Source organism: Scomber scombrus, chromosome 2 (genome assembly GCF_963691925.1).
Source record: "Scomber scombrus chromosome 2, fScoSco1.1, whole genome shotgun sequence".
Lineage (NCBI taxonomy): Eukaryota > Metazoa > Chordata > Actinopteri > Scombriformes > Scombridae > Scomber > Scomber scombrus.
The window spans coordinates 24,012,058-24,030,183 of NC_084971.1; the positions used below are offsets into that span (position 1 = coordinate 24,012,058).

Below are 18,126 nucleotides of genomic sequence, written 5' to 3' on the forward strand. Positions count from 1 at the left end.
GTCCTAACAGCTCTGGACAGTTGAGAAAAAACATTTTCTGCTGCTCTACTCAGATGATTAATTTACTCTATTGGTCTGAATTATCAAAGCAAAAACACTCAAACATAAATTAAGCGCTCAGCATACATGTTTGAAGAAGTTGTATGAATGGAATCAAAGAGAAAATACGGAAATCCAAATAACTCCCAAAACATGAGCGTTGCCTCTAAAGCTGAGCTGAGCCGGTTAGCATCTAGCTGTGCGATTATTAGGGCAAGAGGGCACGGCGAGGTCACACAGTCGCTTGGGGAGGGCTCCAGCAGCTCCATGCAAGTTCACTGAAGCAAACAGAAAAGACACTCAGACATTTGAAATGTTAACTAAGCAGCCGTGAATCTTTGTGTAAGATAACCAGATGTGTTGGGTTGTAAGAGTCACAGATTGAAGGTTGTTTTAAAAAAAAAAATCTCCTAGCATCAAAAATGCTTCAACTGGTGAAACCACCACTGACTCACTTCTCATACAAGTTCAAAAGGTGAGACGACGAGAGTGGGCTAAAAATAGTCGAGGGGGAGATGGCATCTGTTAGGAATGTCCCGAGCTGAGCTGCAGAATCAAACGCAGTCCCTCCTCTCTCAAGTCTCAAGGGATTTTCTACAAAAGACTGAAGGCCATAAAACCATTAAAAGGACACTGTGATGCAGGTGATACTTTCTTAATGCAGAACCATTCCGCTGTCAGAAATTGGCTCTCTAATAGCTATATTTACTGAATTAAATGTGAGCCTACTTCAGGCTACAGTAACTGTGCAGCTGTATTATGTTGAGAAAAAAAAATTGGATTGACTGGGACATCCCTTAGAGTCCGCATTTCCAAGGTAGCTGATCTTTGACTGGAGTGATGGCAGGAGGCTGTGTCTCAGTGTGGTGACAAGCAGGAGCAAGACAAAGCAGTGGGGGTGATACAGTGCTGCTGACATGGCGACTCAGCACGATTATGGGATATATGAATTTGGCAGGGCATCGGGAGCAGTGGGAGGGGCAGGGGGAGGTTAGAGGAGTTGGAGAAAGAGGGAGGGAGGGAGGGAGGGAGGGAGATACAAGACAGTAACCCTGCGCTAACCCTACCACCCCTCCTCCCCTCAAATTCTCCACTTTTAGGCTGAACGAGGCCAGTGTTAGACACCAAGACTGGACCTACAGTGCACAGTGTATATGTGTGAACGTCTACTATGAGCTGAACCAGCGTGTGTGTGTGTGTGTGTGTGTGTGTGTGTGTGTGTGTGTGTGTGTATGTGTACTATACTGTTTATGTGGTAGAATTAAAGTGTAAGGTCCCCCCGGCCCCCTCCCCTAGGTCCAGGTGTCTGGATTATTGGTAGAAGCCAGCATGAGGGGGACACTGACAACCATCAGCCCCACTAATCCCTTAATCAGGTGGCCAGAGTTGGCCAAGAGTAACCTAGGAGAGGCTGATGGAGGGGCAGAGCAGAGGAGGAGAGCGGGGAGGGCGGAGGGGGTAGGGGGGCACTGCGTTGTAAGGGTCAACCAAGGGACACGCAGGCTTCCATCACTGGATCACCACCCTAAACGACAGGGGCTGAGTGGACCGCTGTGCCACAGAAACGCATTCACACGCACTAAATGTTACTATACTGTAAGTGCTTGAGCTCCCAATTCTGAGACAAACATGCTTATAAGCCAAAAAGAGACCCTGCAGAGAGATCACATGACGCAGAGAGAAAATGGTTCATTGTAAACACATGAGAAGCATCATCACAGCAGACCAGATCAAAAGTCTACCTGTCACAAAATAAAAAGATGAAAATATGGTTTCACTCCCACACTGATAATAGCTGTGGCTTATTGGTCGGGGTCATGACCTAATGTTCTGCAGCCATAAAAAGCAGCCCTCAGTCCATCTGAATCAAGCATGTGTGTGTGTTTGTGTGTGTGTGTGTTCTCTGTGATACACCAGCTGCCTTAAGGCCACAAAATCAGGTCTGGGAGAGTGTACGATGTGTTTGTGTGCGCAAAAGAGCTTTTAATAAACATCCCAGCTTTGTTGTGTCTGGGAAACGTACTTCTAAAGTTTTATTTCACTAAAAAATGCACAGTTTTCTGTTTAATCCATTATGTCTTTCTCATTTTGTCTTACATTTATCTGAACATTAGTCTTGCATTAATGTACAAAGTCCTCAGCAGAGTTTAGGTCGGTCTGCAAGTAGCATTCATTTTATTAAATTTAACAACAACAACATCTAGAGAGGAGAGCAAACGTACACAGAAATACTTCAGATTAATTTGTCATATTTTGTTTTTGTTTTTTAAGTCTACTTTTGCACAACTTTAACAACAATATTCCTGTGGGCAGTCTTGCTTTAATCCAAAGGTTTATACTGAGAGATATTTAAACTTTTTCCCCCAAAATTTAAAAGCAGGTTTGGCAATTAAATATGACGTATTTTAACAAACAATTACACTTTTAATTAAAACTGAACCAATTTGCATCTTTATTATATTGGTTGTTGCTTTTGGTTACTAAGAGGCTGGATTTAGTTTCAGTGCTAAAACGTCATATATTTGTTTAGATAAGTGAATACATAAATCCAGTTTGTGAAGCACTGCAGGGCTTCAACAATAATGACAGACTCTTACATGGTAAGTCTGTGTGGATTGTCAAAATGTCACCTGTAACAAAATAAACATTTCCAAATGAAAGCTCATATTAGCTGCGTTAGGTATGTAATGCAACAACTATGTCGCAGCTCTTCATCATGTGTGTGAATGTGAGCTGTATGCCAAGTTACTATAAATGCACTATACATACCTTGTTCCCTCTGACACAGCACTACTCAGGTTTTGAGTCAGAACGAAAGTGACTGGGGTTTGTGCGATGTTCTGTTTTTAGTGATCAACTATGACCTCAAGTGTCTACTTGAATCTATGTGGACGTGACAACCTAAACAAATTCACTTAGAGCATACTGTACAGTAAGCACAGACCCAGGACAGATTTGTAACTGCACTTAGATAAAAACTGTCACATACCATTAATGATTTAATGCATGCAAAGTCAATTTATTGCAGCGCTTTGATGCGTCAACAGTATCCAAACTAGAACCTGGACGGACGGGCAAGTGTGGGAGACAGACAGACGGAAGGGTAAAGAGAGGGAAAACATTGTCAAACAGTGCCAGAAAAAGAACACCTGAGGGTAAGAGAGGAAAGAAGAAAGTGGAATGAGAGAGAGAAGAGCTGGGGGAGGACAGAAAGATGAGGAATGGCTAGAGCATAAATGACAACCTCTCCACCTCTCCCCCTCCCGTTATCCTAGTCTACCCTTCTCCCCTGCTCTGTTATTCCACATCTCACCATCCCTGCCCCCATCCCTCTCTCTCTCAATCTCTCTATTCTCCTGCTCTCTTGCTGACCTGCTCAGACAGGGGTGAAGAGTTCAGGCGCTTCAAAGGCTGCAGTGTGGAGACTGCATGTCATGTGGGAGCCACAGCAGCCTTGCCTGCAGCCTTCACAGACAGCTGCTGCAACAATTGATCCTCGACCAGCTAGTTCTCAGTAGTTCAGCCTCCCAACGATCACAAACTGCAGCAATATCTGACTCTAGAACAGCTTGCTTGATAAACTGCCCATAAAGAGCCAGATATAGACCTTATAAAGTGGTCCTAAACAAAAACATTTGGCACAAATGGCAGCTCATACAAGGCTAGTAAGGCTTTATCAAATAAGGTCAAGACAAAAGAAGACAGTTGGGTGCCTCAGTGATTCTGTCAATCTCTTAAATATATATAACTAGCTATCCAGGAGACAAGCACAGACAGTACATCAAGGGGCAAAAGGATGCATTTCTTTGAATAGAACTATAGGCAGTGATGAGGAGCGAGTAAGACAGACAGACAAATATGTAGGTGGGGGGGTGAGAGTGGGAGAGGTCAGCGAGCGGCCACACTGAGGGAGCATGGTGAGGACACCAAGAGCAGATTACAGAAAGTAATACTGTACAGTAATGCCTGTGTTGCGAATTACAGTTGCTTATACAGTATGCTGTGATAAGCTTTATTGCATATATGGTGAATTCCTTTCATGTGAGAGTGAAGATAAATAATGAGCATTACACGGTTTCCCTACCTTATAGAGGAAATCAAGGCTTCCTATATTATTCAAACCATTATTAATTCATTTTCTTTGTCACAAACAAAGGCAAGTTGGTGTTTTCTTCACCTTCACCTGTGTTTTTCTGTCCATCATGCAAAGGCTGGAGTAGTGGTATGAGCTCATGTAATGAAGCAGTGTGAGGGGAAGGTGATGGCAGGTTTAGTGAAAATTGGCTCTTTAAAAATTACATTGAGAATTGGTGTCAGAGGACCAGGTTTGTTAGTGATGGTGAGTCAATCATCAAGCGCAACGCAAGTGAGTGGAAATGTGCATCAATTACATAATAATGCTGGATAATATAAATAAAAACAGTCTACACCCGGCAGACTCACGCTGTGGATAAAACACACATTTAATGTCAATGAGCCGGTCCCGCAGTGAGCTATGAATTAACAATAGGTGAGGCGATACTGACTAGTACGTCATCCACACCTGCCTTCATCTTCAGTTGACTAATTCCTTACAAATACCTAAACAGTAGTATGTGCTCTGCAACTTTATCTGTTGCATTTTAATAAATCTATTTTAATAGCAACATGGAGTAGCGCAGCAGAATTACAACAGTAACAGTCTCAGTTACATTTTAAAGTGGAAAGTCAGGAGTTGAAGGCAGGAGTCTTTGTTGGAGAATAAAAAAAAAATCTCTCTTCCTCTCTGAATCACAAACAGTGAGCTGTCAGTTTATCCAGTCGGCAGTGACAGTATTCAATATCCACTCTGCAGGCCTACAACATGTGGTAGGTCAGTCAGTTTGGCTCCAACAGGTGATGCAATTGTGCCAGGTTTATTTAAGGGAAAACAGCTGATATTGGCATCCTTTGATAAAAAAAAAAAAAAGGGGATTTCAGATTTGTCCATTGCTGCTCACGCTTCTGGTAATAAACACCCATTTTGTGACAATAACCAATTTTAAAACAAAAGGCATCCACTATCACTAGAGTCGTTCAACCAAATCAGACATAACCATCAGTGAATACTGAGCCTACCTTTGAATGGTAACCAGAAAAACACTCCACTGGGACGCCTGTGTTTCTCTTTTTTTCTCTCCAGTTTTTTCAGTTTTCTGCCCCATAATGGTCAAAATATCTTAATGCAACTTTTATTAGCGAGGTAACGAGCACTGCAGAGGGGAGAGGGCCTGTAAAATGTTCTCAGAGATGGAGGGCCTGTTCCTAAGGAATGAGTAAAGCGAGTACAAAGTGTGATTTCACACCTATAGCGGTGGTGGCTGCATGGTGAGTGGGTGGCACGGCTGTTACCCACACGATGCCAGTCTGCCAGGGCACCACCTAGGGCCCTGTACCCCTCCTTCCCCCTCCCTTCCTGTGACGCCATGTTCCCCTTGCCCTGCAACACCAGTGCCCATCTGCTGGTACACGTTAGCCGCTGGCGCCAGGGACTATTTAGCCCAACGTAATTAGCCCCCAGACACCAGCAGCCTGGTTTTAAACAGATGTGGGGGAGGTAGCGCTAGCAAGGCGACTCAACGCGACCAACCAATGTTTGATAAGAAAGAGAGGAGGGGGGATGGGGGTGGGGGGACAGGGGGGTGTTTTGGGGGGGGGGGGGGGGTGAAGGAGTGACCTAGTTAAAAGGATGATGCAACTCATGTTACAGCACAATGGACAGTAATGATGACAACCCCACTTGCTCCGACTGTCCAAAGCCATGGTAGAGGAAGGATGAGTACAAGAAATTTAATTAGGCTGTGTCCATTTGCTGCAGTGACACTACAGTAAGAATGAGGAAATAAGCATGCAATAACAGACAAATATGGATGTGAACAAAGAGAATGCTTAGTCCAAACTCCCTAATGTGATTTCCCTATTTGAGTATCCATACTGAGTTATTGTTTTCTGGGGCCGACCTTTATCAGGGGACAGAGAAAGGTTACAGTGTAGATGCCCTTGAACCTCATGACTGTAATCACACGTGACTGTAACGGCAATGACCTTTTCCCAGCTCTCTCCTTTCCTCCTCGCCATCTTCCCCCCCCCTCCCCAACGGGTCATTTGAGGGTCCAGACTCTTGTCAAGGCTGTCACTCTAGACAGCCCTCTCCATCTACCGCCCCCGCTGTTGCCATGGCAATGGACGGCACTGCGCTCTGAGGACTGTGTGAGGGGGCAGAGAGAGCCAGTGGACGGATGAACGCTGCAGCATCTTTCCCTAACCTAGGTCAACCTTGCAGAGCTAGTGTAAGTGATGGGAGGGGATAAATGCTGGCCGTGCTGCTTGTGGTCCAAATAAACTGGCAGGATAACGTCAGTGCAGGGATTGGAGACGGCAGAAATGACAGGAGAGAAAAGATAAACAGTGATAAAACAAAGAACATAGTGGAGGCAGTACAGTAGAGGAATTACATACTGCCCACATCATTCTCTGTTTCTCTCTCTCCGATTTACACACAAAAGGCCAATTATCTTAATTTTTTTTCAAAATTCTGTTGTATTTAGAGTAGTAATCATGTCATTTTTGTCTTCCTCAAATCTGCACACAAAAGCACATGCACACACACAGGGAAACGTGACCTGGGGGCAGGCAGCGGAGCAGCACACGTGTAGTACCACTGAGCTCCCAGCCAGCATGAGTCACTCTGAACACCAGTCGACCCAGAGAGAACAATGGCAACCGGTGTGTGAGGTGTCTGTCAAGCACGCACACACTGGCACAGGATGAAGAGCTGTGGATGGAGCAACGCCCCACTGCGCCACCATCAGACTGCCATTTGCTTTGTGTTTTTTTTTTTCCTACAGCATGTGTCACATTTGTAAATTTTGTGGCTGATCAATTCCAACATACAAACCATTCCAATGTTGTTCTTAAAAGGAGCCATTCTGGTGCTACGCAAAATCTAATCTATCTAATATAATAAATATTAATATATAATAATTTGTGTATTGCATTTAGTTGTTTAATCCGAAAAAGAAAAACAGTTTTTCTAAATATTGAGTAACTGTGGAAACTAGCTCTGTCGGTACATAGCGATACCTACTCCAGCAAATTTCATTCTTGATAGCCTGTGAGACGCTCTCCAGCAGCCCACAGTGGACAAACAACTGTCCAAAACACACTTGAACTAGACCTGACATCCAATAGTCATTTTGGATGGAGACTAAAATAAGCAGCAGCTTGAAACTCGATTTAGCAGCGACACAAAGTGTGTAATAATTGGGGAAAATTAACATTTACATAATGCTGAGTACAGTGGCACACGCAGAGTGTGGCAAAACAATGAACAAAGCTGGAGTCCCTGCCTGACTTCTTGTTACCAATTTATTTTGAGTGCTCAAACTAAAAATGTACAGTAAGAGCTGAATCATCACTGCAACTGTGCACTGACTTATGCCAGAGTTGTACACACATATTGAGATGGGGTGCATGTCAAAAATCTGACTGTTTTACTGTCTATCGCAGAACAAGGAGAAAGTTATAGTAGAGTTTTAAGTTCAATAAAGCAAACAGATCCAGCACATCATCTCCTAATTGTCTGGCAGGGAGAGCAACTTTAGAAGTGAAAACAATCAACTGCACAAAATAAAACGTGTTCACCAAAAGTTGGAATAACCCGATGCAGACAAGGGTAGGAAGAAAATAAAGGATCAAGACAAGTGACCTGAATATCGTCAGGGCGGATACAAAGGCTTTTCAACCACAATCCAGAGCAGAGGCCACAGAGAAACAGAGACCATTTCACATACGCTTCTCCCCCACCTTTGAGAAGCCCCCAATTTTAGCTCAGTTAGGTATACAATGGTAGAAAACAACAAAACCCTTTTATAGCGGTCAGTGGCATAACTTTTGGCCTACAGCTAACCTTCTGAGCTGCTATCGGCTGGTCTAAAAACTCAAACTGCCGACCAGCACAACAAATATTAATAACAAAGAACATGTCTCCAAAAATACTTTCTGTAAAGAAACGGGCAGTTGTCCTCAAATTTAATAAATGCAGTATCTGCATCCAATACAGACACATTTTCAAGATCACAGATTAACTCTTCTTCTCAGATTTAGAGGAATTACAGTGGACTGTTTTATGGGTCATTCTGAGAGCTATAAAGCTCGTTAGCATTTCCCCCTTATTGCAAGCATCCAAAGATCTGTAGACGTGTACTCATCCTACCTGAAAGCTTCATCAGCAGCTCAGAAGCCACCTTAATGTTGATATCCTGGCTCAGCAAGCTGTTCTTAGCCGGGGGGCTTCCTTCCCTTGGTTTCAGCGGCCCTGGGCGCTCTGCAGCAGCTGCGGCCCCCGTTGGCCCATCCTGGCAGAATGTCACCGGGTAGCTGGGCTGGACCTGGCTCTGTGACCGGGAGGCTGGTCTGGGGCTCAATGCTTCCTCCACTTTGGGTTCTTCCTTCAAGTGGAATGGAGATTTCAACGTCTCCCTCTGGTTGGCCGCTGCAGCCAGAAAGACAGAAGAGATTGAAGGAATGAGAAGAAATTGAGACAAATCATTTGAGGGGCGAAAACAAACCGACCAAATATTTGTTGTGACCAAACAAATGAGTAGTTGGAAAGGTGAACGTTAAGTTAAGAGGTGTATAATAATGTAATCCAACAATAACAAGAATAAAACAGAAAAGGTCTGAAACGTGGATGCGCCCAAGGGTCACACATCTATCAAATATTGCCTTACAAAGAATTAAATCATAGTGTAATATCCAACAAAGGCATTAATTCACACTTCTTTCAAGCAAACCTCAAAAGATACAATGTATAACACAAGAAAAGAAACTTCAACATGACACCAAGTGGTCAATTGTGGATTTTTATCACTCCAACAGGCACCACAGTTGGGAAGCAGTGGGATAAAACAGAGGTTGTAACCTCATGACTGTCCTCCTCTCTGGGTCTTCAGGGCATCCGCATCAAATTCCCAAACTCCTCTCCTTCATCTTTTCTCTTTCACACTTAATTTTTATAGACTTTATTCTCAGCTACTTTCCACTTAAAGTCTGGCTCCCTCATCCTTTCCCTTGCCTCTGACATCGTCTGAGTCCATCTCAGGCGTGAGGACATGAAATAATTCCTGTACTTCTGTAGGCTGCGATAACAATCAGCAGAAGCCTTATCTGCCATCTCTGTAGAATGTAGCCTAGGTTAGGGAATGAACTGTCACATGGATCCCTCTGCTCTAAAGTCATCTTCAAGAGAAACTGGGCCACATCTAATCCGCCTTAGATGAATAATTAATAATTAGACATGGAGCAACTTCCGATAGCCGCCAAGAAAAGAACAGCGGGGCAAGCGGCTCTCTTTGTGTCCCTCGTCAGATTCCACTACATTCTGTACTAAAATGAAGGTTTACCTAGGCTACAGCTTACAACATTGTTGAAATTTAAAATGGCCATAATCAGCCAGACAAGCTGTTTTAAAATATACAGCATGTCTGTGCACAGTCACTTCATACCTTAGTGTCATTCAGTGCACTAGAGGAACTATGAGGAATGTTTAAGTACAGAATTCACTATTGTGACCTGATATACTACAGGTGCACAATACCGTTTTAAAGAAACAATTAAGAGTATCAAGTTCTTCATGTAGTGGGTGTTGTTGGCAGAACCAATCCAAATATTTGAAACTTGACATCATTACATGAATGCGTTTCCAAGTTATGTTATAAAGGTTTTTTTTTTTTGCAAAATCAACTTATTGACAGAATATTAACATTTATTTTGTTGTATGAGTCAATAATTTTATTTTTGGACTTTTGGACTAGATAGTTGATGATGATGATCACCTGTTAAAGAAGGAAGTGGAGAAGCTGTGGTTGTTTTTAACAGACATGAAGCTTGTAGGGAATGTGTGTACAATGGGAACATTTAAGTCATAAACATAAAAATAACAAAGTTATTCTCTGTAATGTTGTTGTGTTTCTTTCTTTCTTTCTTTTTTTTTTGAAGTGATGGATGAGTGCAACGCTATGTTACTGTGGCAATGTGATTTTCACACGAGAGTCAGGATGCAGAACCCCGCTGCTGTGGCAAAGGGCAGAGCACCACATATGCTTCTTAGTAATCTCTGACACACTGAATGTGGTGAGTGTTGCTGTCCACATTTTTGTTGTCTTTGTTCATTTTGAAAATATCTCCATCTGAGAGATATTTTCCCCTCACATACTGTTTGTAATATGATGTCACTGTAATGCAGTGTTGGTAATGCATTCTGAAATGGGCATATTCATTTGCCGAGGCTGCAACAGACACTGCAGTTAGGGAGTTCCTAAGAAGCTACAAAGTACTGGTGCACCTTTATTATCGAACTATTCCTTTTGATTCCGAAAAATTAAACTCTTTAATTTCTAAAATGTATTCAAATCAATAAAAAAAAAACTTGGACAGAAGTGTGACACCGACAAACTTGTTCACACATTTAACAACACAACTCTTGACACCTATGCAGATTTCAAACAATGTGTACACCCCAACATGTGCAGTCACACTCTCTCCATCTCTCACATACATACATACACACACACACACACACACACACACACACACAGGGCATGGATACAAGAGAGGCTATCACTCTTGGGCAGACTGCTGTCCAGTCTCCTCTGGCCCCAGCAGAGATCTGCTCCTCTTCTCACCCTACCGTCTCACCTAACATCTCTAACCGCCACAGGCCCGCCGCCCCCTGCCCACATCATCAATCTGTGCCGGCTCTGGCCCCTCTGATTAATGATGATCTATGCCGGAGGGATAGAGGGCTCAGGGACAGGGGATACGGGGCAGGGAAAGGGGACAGGTGCTGGTGTTTTGACCACCCATGTGGTGCCATGATGCCACAGTGCCACACCATGGCAGGCCGGGGCTGTAGTTCAAGAGGGGGAGAAGGAGGAGGTTGAGCGGTGGGGAGAGAGGAGGGGTGGACGATGACCTTCAAGTTCAGGGGCAGTGGTGCAGGGTCACACGCGGCACCAGCTGGAAATGTCACACCGTCAGATGTCAGCGGGCAGGCTAAGTATAACCTGGTCAGCACCTGGAAGGACGTCCTCTAATTAGAAGCGTGTTGGGCCATGTCGGATCAGACAGGGACAGCACACTTGGTCACCGCTTTACAAACACACATAAAAAATACACTATCGCTTTGCCTTCGCAGACAATTACTTAACTATATATTCGGAGGAATCTTTATTTTGTGTTGTCGCAACAATACGCATGCTGTGTCATGCTGCATGCCGACCGTATGCGAAAGCTGTGCTGCACATGAGCCGCAGACAAATACAGACTCAACACAAACTTCAGATTCTCCTCTGTGGCCTCATGAGAACAAAAACAACCCCAGGACGTGCACTCACACACAAAGTCACACCACTCCAGTGACCTTTTGGATTGTCGCTATAAATAGAGTGTATTTCCACTCAGAATATATGTTACAGAACCCAATGAATTATTTAGTAGCCTAATCCAACGGGCAAGTTTTTTATTCCTTCGAGCTGATGGCTCAATAACAAAAAGCCGGAGCACAGTACCAACAGGAACAGATCATGCCAAGCTTACACTTCAGCCTTTTGTCTGTCAGAATTTCACAATCACAATACCATGATGAGCATCCAGACTCTGGCACATCATCTTTTGAAGTGAGCACAGATCTGAGGAAGAGATGGGCATCTCTGGGTGACTGGGCATCTCTTCTGTGAGCTTCCTGCCTGTGTGAGCACGTAACCCGGCCGATGTCAGCTCCCTGTGCATGATACTGTAAGGCTGGTTATAGCTCAGGGTTGACGATGCTATCAGTTTGTCTCCATGTTATCACACCCTTCTGACACCTGCCACCAACGGCACTTACATCGCCGTTCGGTTCCCTGTTTCTGCCCCCCTCGCCACGCTTCTCTCTCTCGCGCCTCATCCGTCTCGCTGCCAGGCGCTTGTCCACTCCGCCTCACCTCTCGCTCCGTGGCCAGGGCTTCCGTCAAATAACTTCATTAGCTTTCCACCTCTGTCACGCCGGCCTGCTCCCCCTCTGACAATTGGCTGCTGTTTTCTCCCGGAGAAAAAAAAAGAAGCACAGGGCTACATGGGGCAGGTTGAGAACCCAACAAAAGCTGACAGTGTGCTAGACACCGCACAGTGATACTGATGGCTGCAGTGGGGATGTATGGACCAGAGGTCACGCACAAAAGGCCTTCCTGTATCTGCCCATGCAGAGCTGGAAAGCAAGGGACATGCAGATTTAATCTAGATGTGCACAAAGAAAGTAAAGAGAAGACGACTCCAAATTCAAAATATTCTGAGACAACTTGGAATGACTGAAAGATGGTACATAAAGCCCAAGAATGTCTACAATTAACATACAAATGATGCCTTGATGGTGATTTCAAATGCAATGACACTAAAATAATGCCTGTGCGGATAGAAAAAAAAATGTGCTCAGTGTTCACTTCAATGCCTCCAGGTTTTTCATGTACAACGTTAAAATTCTGCCTGTGGCTCATCTCACTGTAGCAAAGCAGTGGATGCAAGATACTCTCCCAGGAAAAAGATAAATAAGACAACTGCAGAAGCATCATGACAGATGCAACACCTCCCACAACCCCCTGCATGCCAATTATTCACACCCAGCCAGGGTCAAGCTCGTTGTGCCTGTGTCACCGCAGCGGGGGGGAGGGTGGGGGTTGGTGTTTGGAGGGTGTGCAGTGCCCACTGTCATTATTAACTCAGGGTCCACTGGGCACAGGGTAGGGGCTGTGCATTTCAAAGTGCCTCGGTGGCTTTCATCTCTGAATCAAAATGTGGATCACACTGGATAGCTAACGGTTGTGTCAGCGTGCAAGGATAAAAATCAAAGGGTATCAGTATAACACTCAATGGAAAGCAGGGCAGCCCAAAAAATGATATGCTTATTATGTCAGAGGTCAGGAAGAGTTCACTGGCTTTTTATGCCTGGGGAACTCGATGCAACTCCCTCTTTGCCTAGTTCTCCCTCTCCCTCACTTGCTGTCACTTCATATGTCTCTTTTTTTATCTTTCCCTCTCCAGCTTTTTATATGCCCCCCCCCCCCCCCCCCCAACACACATACACACACACACACACACACACACACACACACACACACACACACACACACACACACACACACACACACACACACACACACACACACAAGCCTTGTGGGATTGAGGCACTGAGACAGCAGTGTAAAAGCAGGAGGGATGAGCTGCTCGTGTACACACTCAATCTGGGTTGTCAGGGAGGTCAAAAGAAATAGAGTCTAGAAGTCCCAGGAGGAACTTCCTCACCTCTGCCTCACTGGCTGATCCATGGCATGGGTATGTCTCACAAAGATCTGAGCCCAGTTCCTCTCAGTTTCATAGCCCTCTATCTTTAACTCCACCCACAACAAAGGGAGAACTTTGTGATCAAAGCACCGGTATTCATTAAAACTAATCATCATGCATTCAAGTTCAACATCCTCTTGTCCTGTCTTTTTATATCCTCCCTAATTCTCCTTGAATGATGCCCCGACTAAGATGTCCGCCACTTGACACTGGACTGACATTGCGAGGAGCCATCTTGGCTCCTCTGGGAGTTGCCTGGGCTTGATTGTGTAGTCTGAGAGTGAAGTGCAACTGGCACCCAGGGGACATCCATGTGGAGCCGGGGCATGCGAGATTGAGGGGGAGTTAACTAAACCGGGCCGGTCCCTGTGCATCCTGGCGGGGTCACAGGATTGCGCTGAGGGTGCTAATCATTTCAAATTATGAATTCCTTTTTAATTATGAATTATGCATACATTTTTAATTAATCTAATGTTCCCAGGGTTTTTTCCTCCCATCCTCGCTCAAGATCTCAATCTAATTACACAGCATTAAGTGGAAGAGTGGCAGCCGTAGCCTCGACCCCAACGCTGAACCTCGGTCAACCTTTTTCCATCAATCTTGCCATTGTCGCCAAGCTCATCCTTTGATATTTTGCAACATGGTGAAATGTATCTAAACACAGTCGGGACCTAGTATACCTTAGAGCAGCATGTTTGTCAAGTTTGTTTAAACAATGCTGTATCATTATGTTATAAAACTTCGTGTCACATTTCAACTTACCAATGGTAAAAAAAATATTACATGATAGGTTTAAGTCTGCTCCATGAATGGAAAATATCACCATCATTATAACCACTATTTGTCATGTTAGGGTGCAGAAAACCAGGTACACAGCATTTTTAGTTTACATTACAACAAAAAACTGCCAGGAATAGGGCGACTGTTTCATTTTTAGAAAAAGCTTTCCAACAAAGTAAAGTAGCTCTCTGTAAACAGTCATGCAAGACCTCATCGAGTCTTCCGTTTGTGTCTCTTACCATTTTTAGTTGATCTCATTAAGAGCTTTAGAATAGAATTTCTCACCATTGTCAGTCTTTATAATATACACACACACACACACACACACACACACACACACACACACACACACACACACACACACACACACACACACACACACACACACACACACACACACACACACACACACACACACACACACACACACACACACACACACACACACACACACACACACACACACACACACACACACACACAGAATTGTCAGCAGAAGGACGATGCCTAGAGGTTACAGATCTTCGACTCCCCTAACGACTTCAAGATGTGGGTCAGGAAAATTAATCCCTGAACAACTATTGTCGAGGTGCCCTTGAGTAAATCATTTAGTCCCCGACTGCTTCAGAGGAGCTAATCTGTGGCCAACAGCAGAGGACTGAGGGAGTGCTATTGGGCAATACTCAAGTGTGATTTTAAAACTCTGTATAAAAGAAGCAATAAAAAAAACGAGCATGCTTGATAAATATAACAAAATGTATAATGTGGGTTTTGTAATGAATATAAGTTAGCAAATTTAATTCAAAACACACATTTATCCATTAGGTTAGATTTGAGCATACTGTACATACTCTGATTTAGGTCATGACTTAAGTGCTGTGCAGTGTTACTTAAGTTGATTTTCATGTGCGTGGTCCACTTGGATGCTACTAATCATGAAGGTGCACACAAACTGCATGAAGTGCACTTTAACTGATGAAAACCAAACACAAACAAAGAAAAATCATGTCTGGCCAAGCAATGTTCGGAGCCACAGAAACCTTAGTTTAAAAATATCAGAACATTCTCAGTCTCAGCCTACTCCTTTATCATTGTACGCAGACGTAGCATGACACAAGGAGGGTGCCAGTAAATCAGTAAGATATGCTGAGTGCAACAGATGACTTGTGTATCCACCATTTGTACACAGATTGGGCCTAGATCACCAAGATGTGCCATCTTTTAAAATACAGATTTGCAAAATCAGATCTCATAGGTGACATTTCCTGTGTTTCTCCCAATTCTGCATCAGCTGGGCAGTTTTTTTTCCAGGGATGCTCTGGGAATATTTCAATCCTTAGGTTCTGTTTTCAAAAGAAATGCACTGCTACCCAAATAATATATACACCGTATATAAAGTATGTGCACCAGCATATACAAAGTGAGTAGGAGCCACTTGTGACCATACACTATGCTGATTGCACATACAAGTTTTACACACACAAAAAGGCAACATTCCGGTGTCTGTGCAAAGTTACAATGCTTATTAAACAGCTGATAAGGAAGCAGCTCATCTAATGATTTAAAATTGCATGGTTGCTATTTGCAGGCAAAATGAAAACAACCCAGTTCTATTTGGAAAATATACAGTATTTTGTCTTCCTCAAAAAAGGGCAAGTTTTGAATTCTTTGGATGTTGTCCTTACCAGTTTTAAGAAATATGGTGCTTTAAACACACAGAAGGTTGTGAAAAGGTTTAAATCCATGGCCCACATTTCTGCCATACTCATGGGAAAGACACAGAAACCAAGGTTGAGAATAAACATGTGTACCAGTGACGACATGTTTAACATCCTTGATATGCACAATAGTAGTTAAAAGTCTGAAACGCAACAGCTAAAACATATCTCTGAATCGACCCATATTGTGTAAACTATTCCTATACAAACTCACTTTTTAAAAAGATTAAAAAGGTATTTTACTTTTGCCTCCCTATGTTAATGCCCATGAAAAATCTAAATATATTCATGTATTTACTATTGTCAAAAGCCAATATTGTCTATTCATTGTGTCTTGTGTATTTGCACTACATTCCAGACATTTTAGGCTCTTATTGTTTTAAAATATATCAAAAACAGCTCACAGAGACACACTGCAGCCTTGACCTGAAACTATTAACATAAAACTGTTTACACTTCTGAAGAATGTTATTTCTGGTGATGGTGAAGAATCAAAACAAAACTTCAGGCAAAGGGGAGACAACATTGAGCTGGAGATTAGCACGGATGTCTTCATGTTCAAACTTTGGAAGAATTGAAATACTTTTGATAAAAGTCGAGCTGCAATGACTGCAATTACAAAGTCAAGTTGGGAAAACAATAAACAAAAAATGTTGTATTATCTGGAGTCAAGCTGGCAGTGTGTCTATGCAAGCCGTGAAGTTGGACAGTGTTAGCTTTTAACTGCAGCACATACTATAGATTGGTGCGTTTTCCTGATTTGTGGATAAAAATAGAAATAAAGAAAATTAATTTTACACTAGTGTAAGACTTAGAGCCTTCTGCACACTTCTAAAATAGCAAAAAAATAGATATATGGATTCATTAAATTGCATTGTTTGTGCTAACCTGATAGCTTCATAAGCAGGTCAGTGGCAGTTTTGGTAGTGATGTCAGGGCTAAAGAGGGAGGCTGTGGTTGGACCACTAGGACTGGACCGGACCCCGACTCCTACACCAACTCCAGGCAGGTCCAGGGAGTTGGCACTGCTGCTGGGACGTTCCCTGCAGATGCTGAAGGGGGAGAGCACAGACAGCTCTCTCTCGTGTGGCTCCTCCTTGATGTGGACATGATTGGAGGAAGCCTCGACTGGAGGCGACGTCTGCTGCTGGTTGTCTGAGTGCAGCGGGGACACCTCCGTCCCTCTCATGTCTGCGGAGCCGCTGTCACCCATCACGGAACCCTCGCCCTCCGTGTCGGTAGTGAGCTCCTCTTTCACCTTGACGTCTGTGCGGGGGAAGTGCTGGTGGCAGCGCATGTGAAGCTTCAGGCTGAAGTGACGGGAAGAGGTGAAGGGGCAAAGTTCGCACTGAAACGTCTCACCTCGGTCCTGGTGCTGATGTACCTGGAAAAGGAGGCCAGATTTAAGTGTCAGATCACTACTTCTCTCTGGGCACTACAGGACACAAAGATAAAAAGAGATGATTCTTTGATTCATTTCAGTAATATTTATCAGTGAGATGCTACAACAAACAGGCAGTGGTGTTTAATTATTACATGGAGAGGATATATTAGAAGTTTAACCAAAGCATGCATATCCTTTAATGTTGACAATTATATTCCAAGAGCCATAATAACCACTGATTAAGATGATGTGGGTGGGGGTGACAAAGGGAACAGGGTCACAAGTTGAAGATTATTTATCATCTTACCTTCATGTGGGACTTAAGATTGTCTTTGCGAGCACAGCGGAAGGGACACAGGGGACACTGGTGGCTTTTCAAGCCTGTGTGGATGACCATGTGTCTCTTCCAGTAGCTCTTGCGTTTGATGACCAGTCCACACACAGGACACTGGAATGGTTTGCCACCATCCTCAGGAGAGCCTTGAGGGGACAGCAGGTCATTGTTAGCATTTCACAAACAACATTCAAGGAGTTTCAAAAGCGAGCCTTCAGTCTTTTATGTTCAGTGTTGCTGAAATTCGCCTTTATTGCTGTGAAGAAATAAGAATGCAGTCTATCCAAATGCACACTAGAGTTTGCACAGATCTGCCAGAGACAATTTATGCACACCTAATGGTGAAAAATATCAAGGGAAATACCAGCTGGAAGCAATGGAACAATGGAAGTAAAAACTCAAGCATGTTTTAGTATCTCGATTATTGTTGTTGGCTTCATATCCGGCATCCATTACTGTTTAATTGGTCTTATTAG

The 18,126-nt window shown here is 43.6% G+C and overlaps 1 protein-coding gene across 3 annotated transcripts in view; it reads right to left on the bottom strand.

Moving 5' to 3' along the window:
- The window catches only part of znf827 (zinc finger protein 827), a 66,582-nt gene that overhangs the window by 23,519 nt on the left and 24,937 nt on the right, over positions 1-18,126 (bottom strand). For all 3 annotated transcript variants that reach the window (XM_062432636.1, XM_062432628.1, XM_062432623.1), the window contains exons 3-5: positions 17,624-17,796; positions 16,821-17,316; positions 8,273-8,551 (exon numbers count right to left, since the gene is read on the bottom strand). In XM_062432636.1, coding sequence (XP_062288620.1) covers positions 8,273-8,551; positions 16,821-17,316; positions 17,624-17,796 — 948 coding nt within the window. The remainder of the gene's footprint in view (positions 1-8,272; positions 8,552-16,820; positions 17,317-17,623; positions 17,797-18,126) is intronic.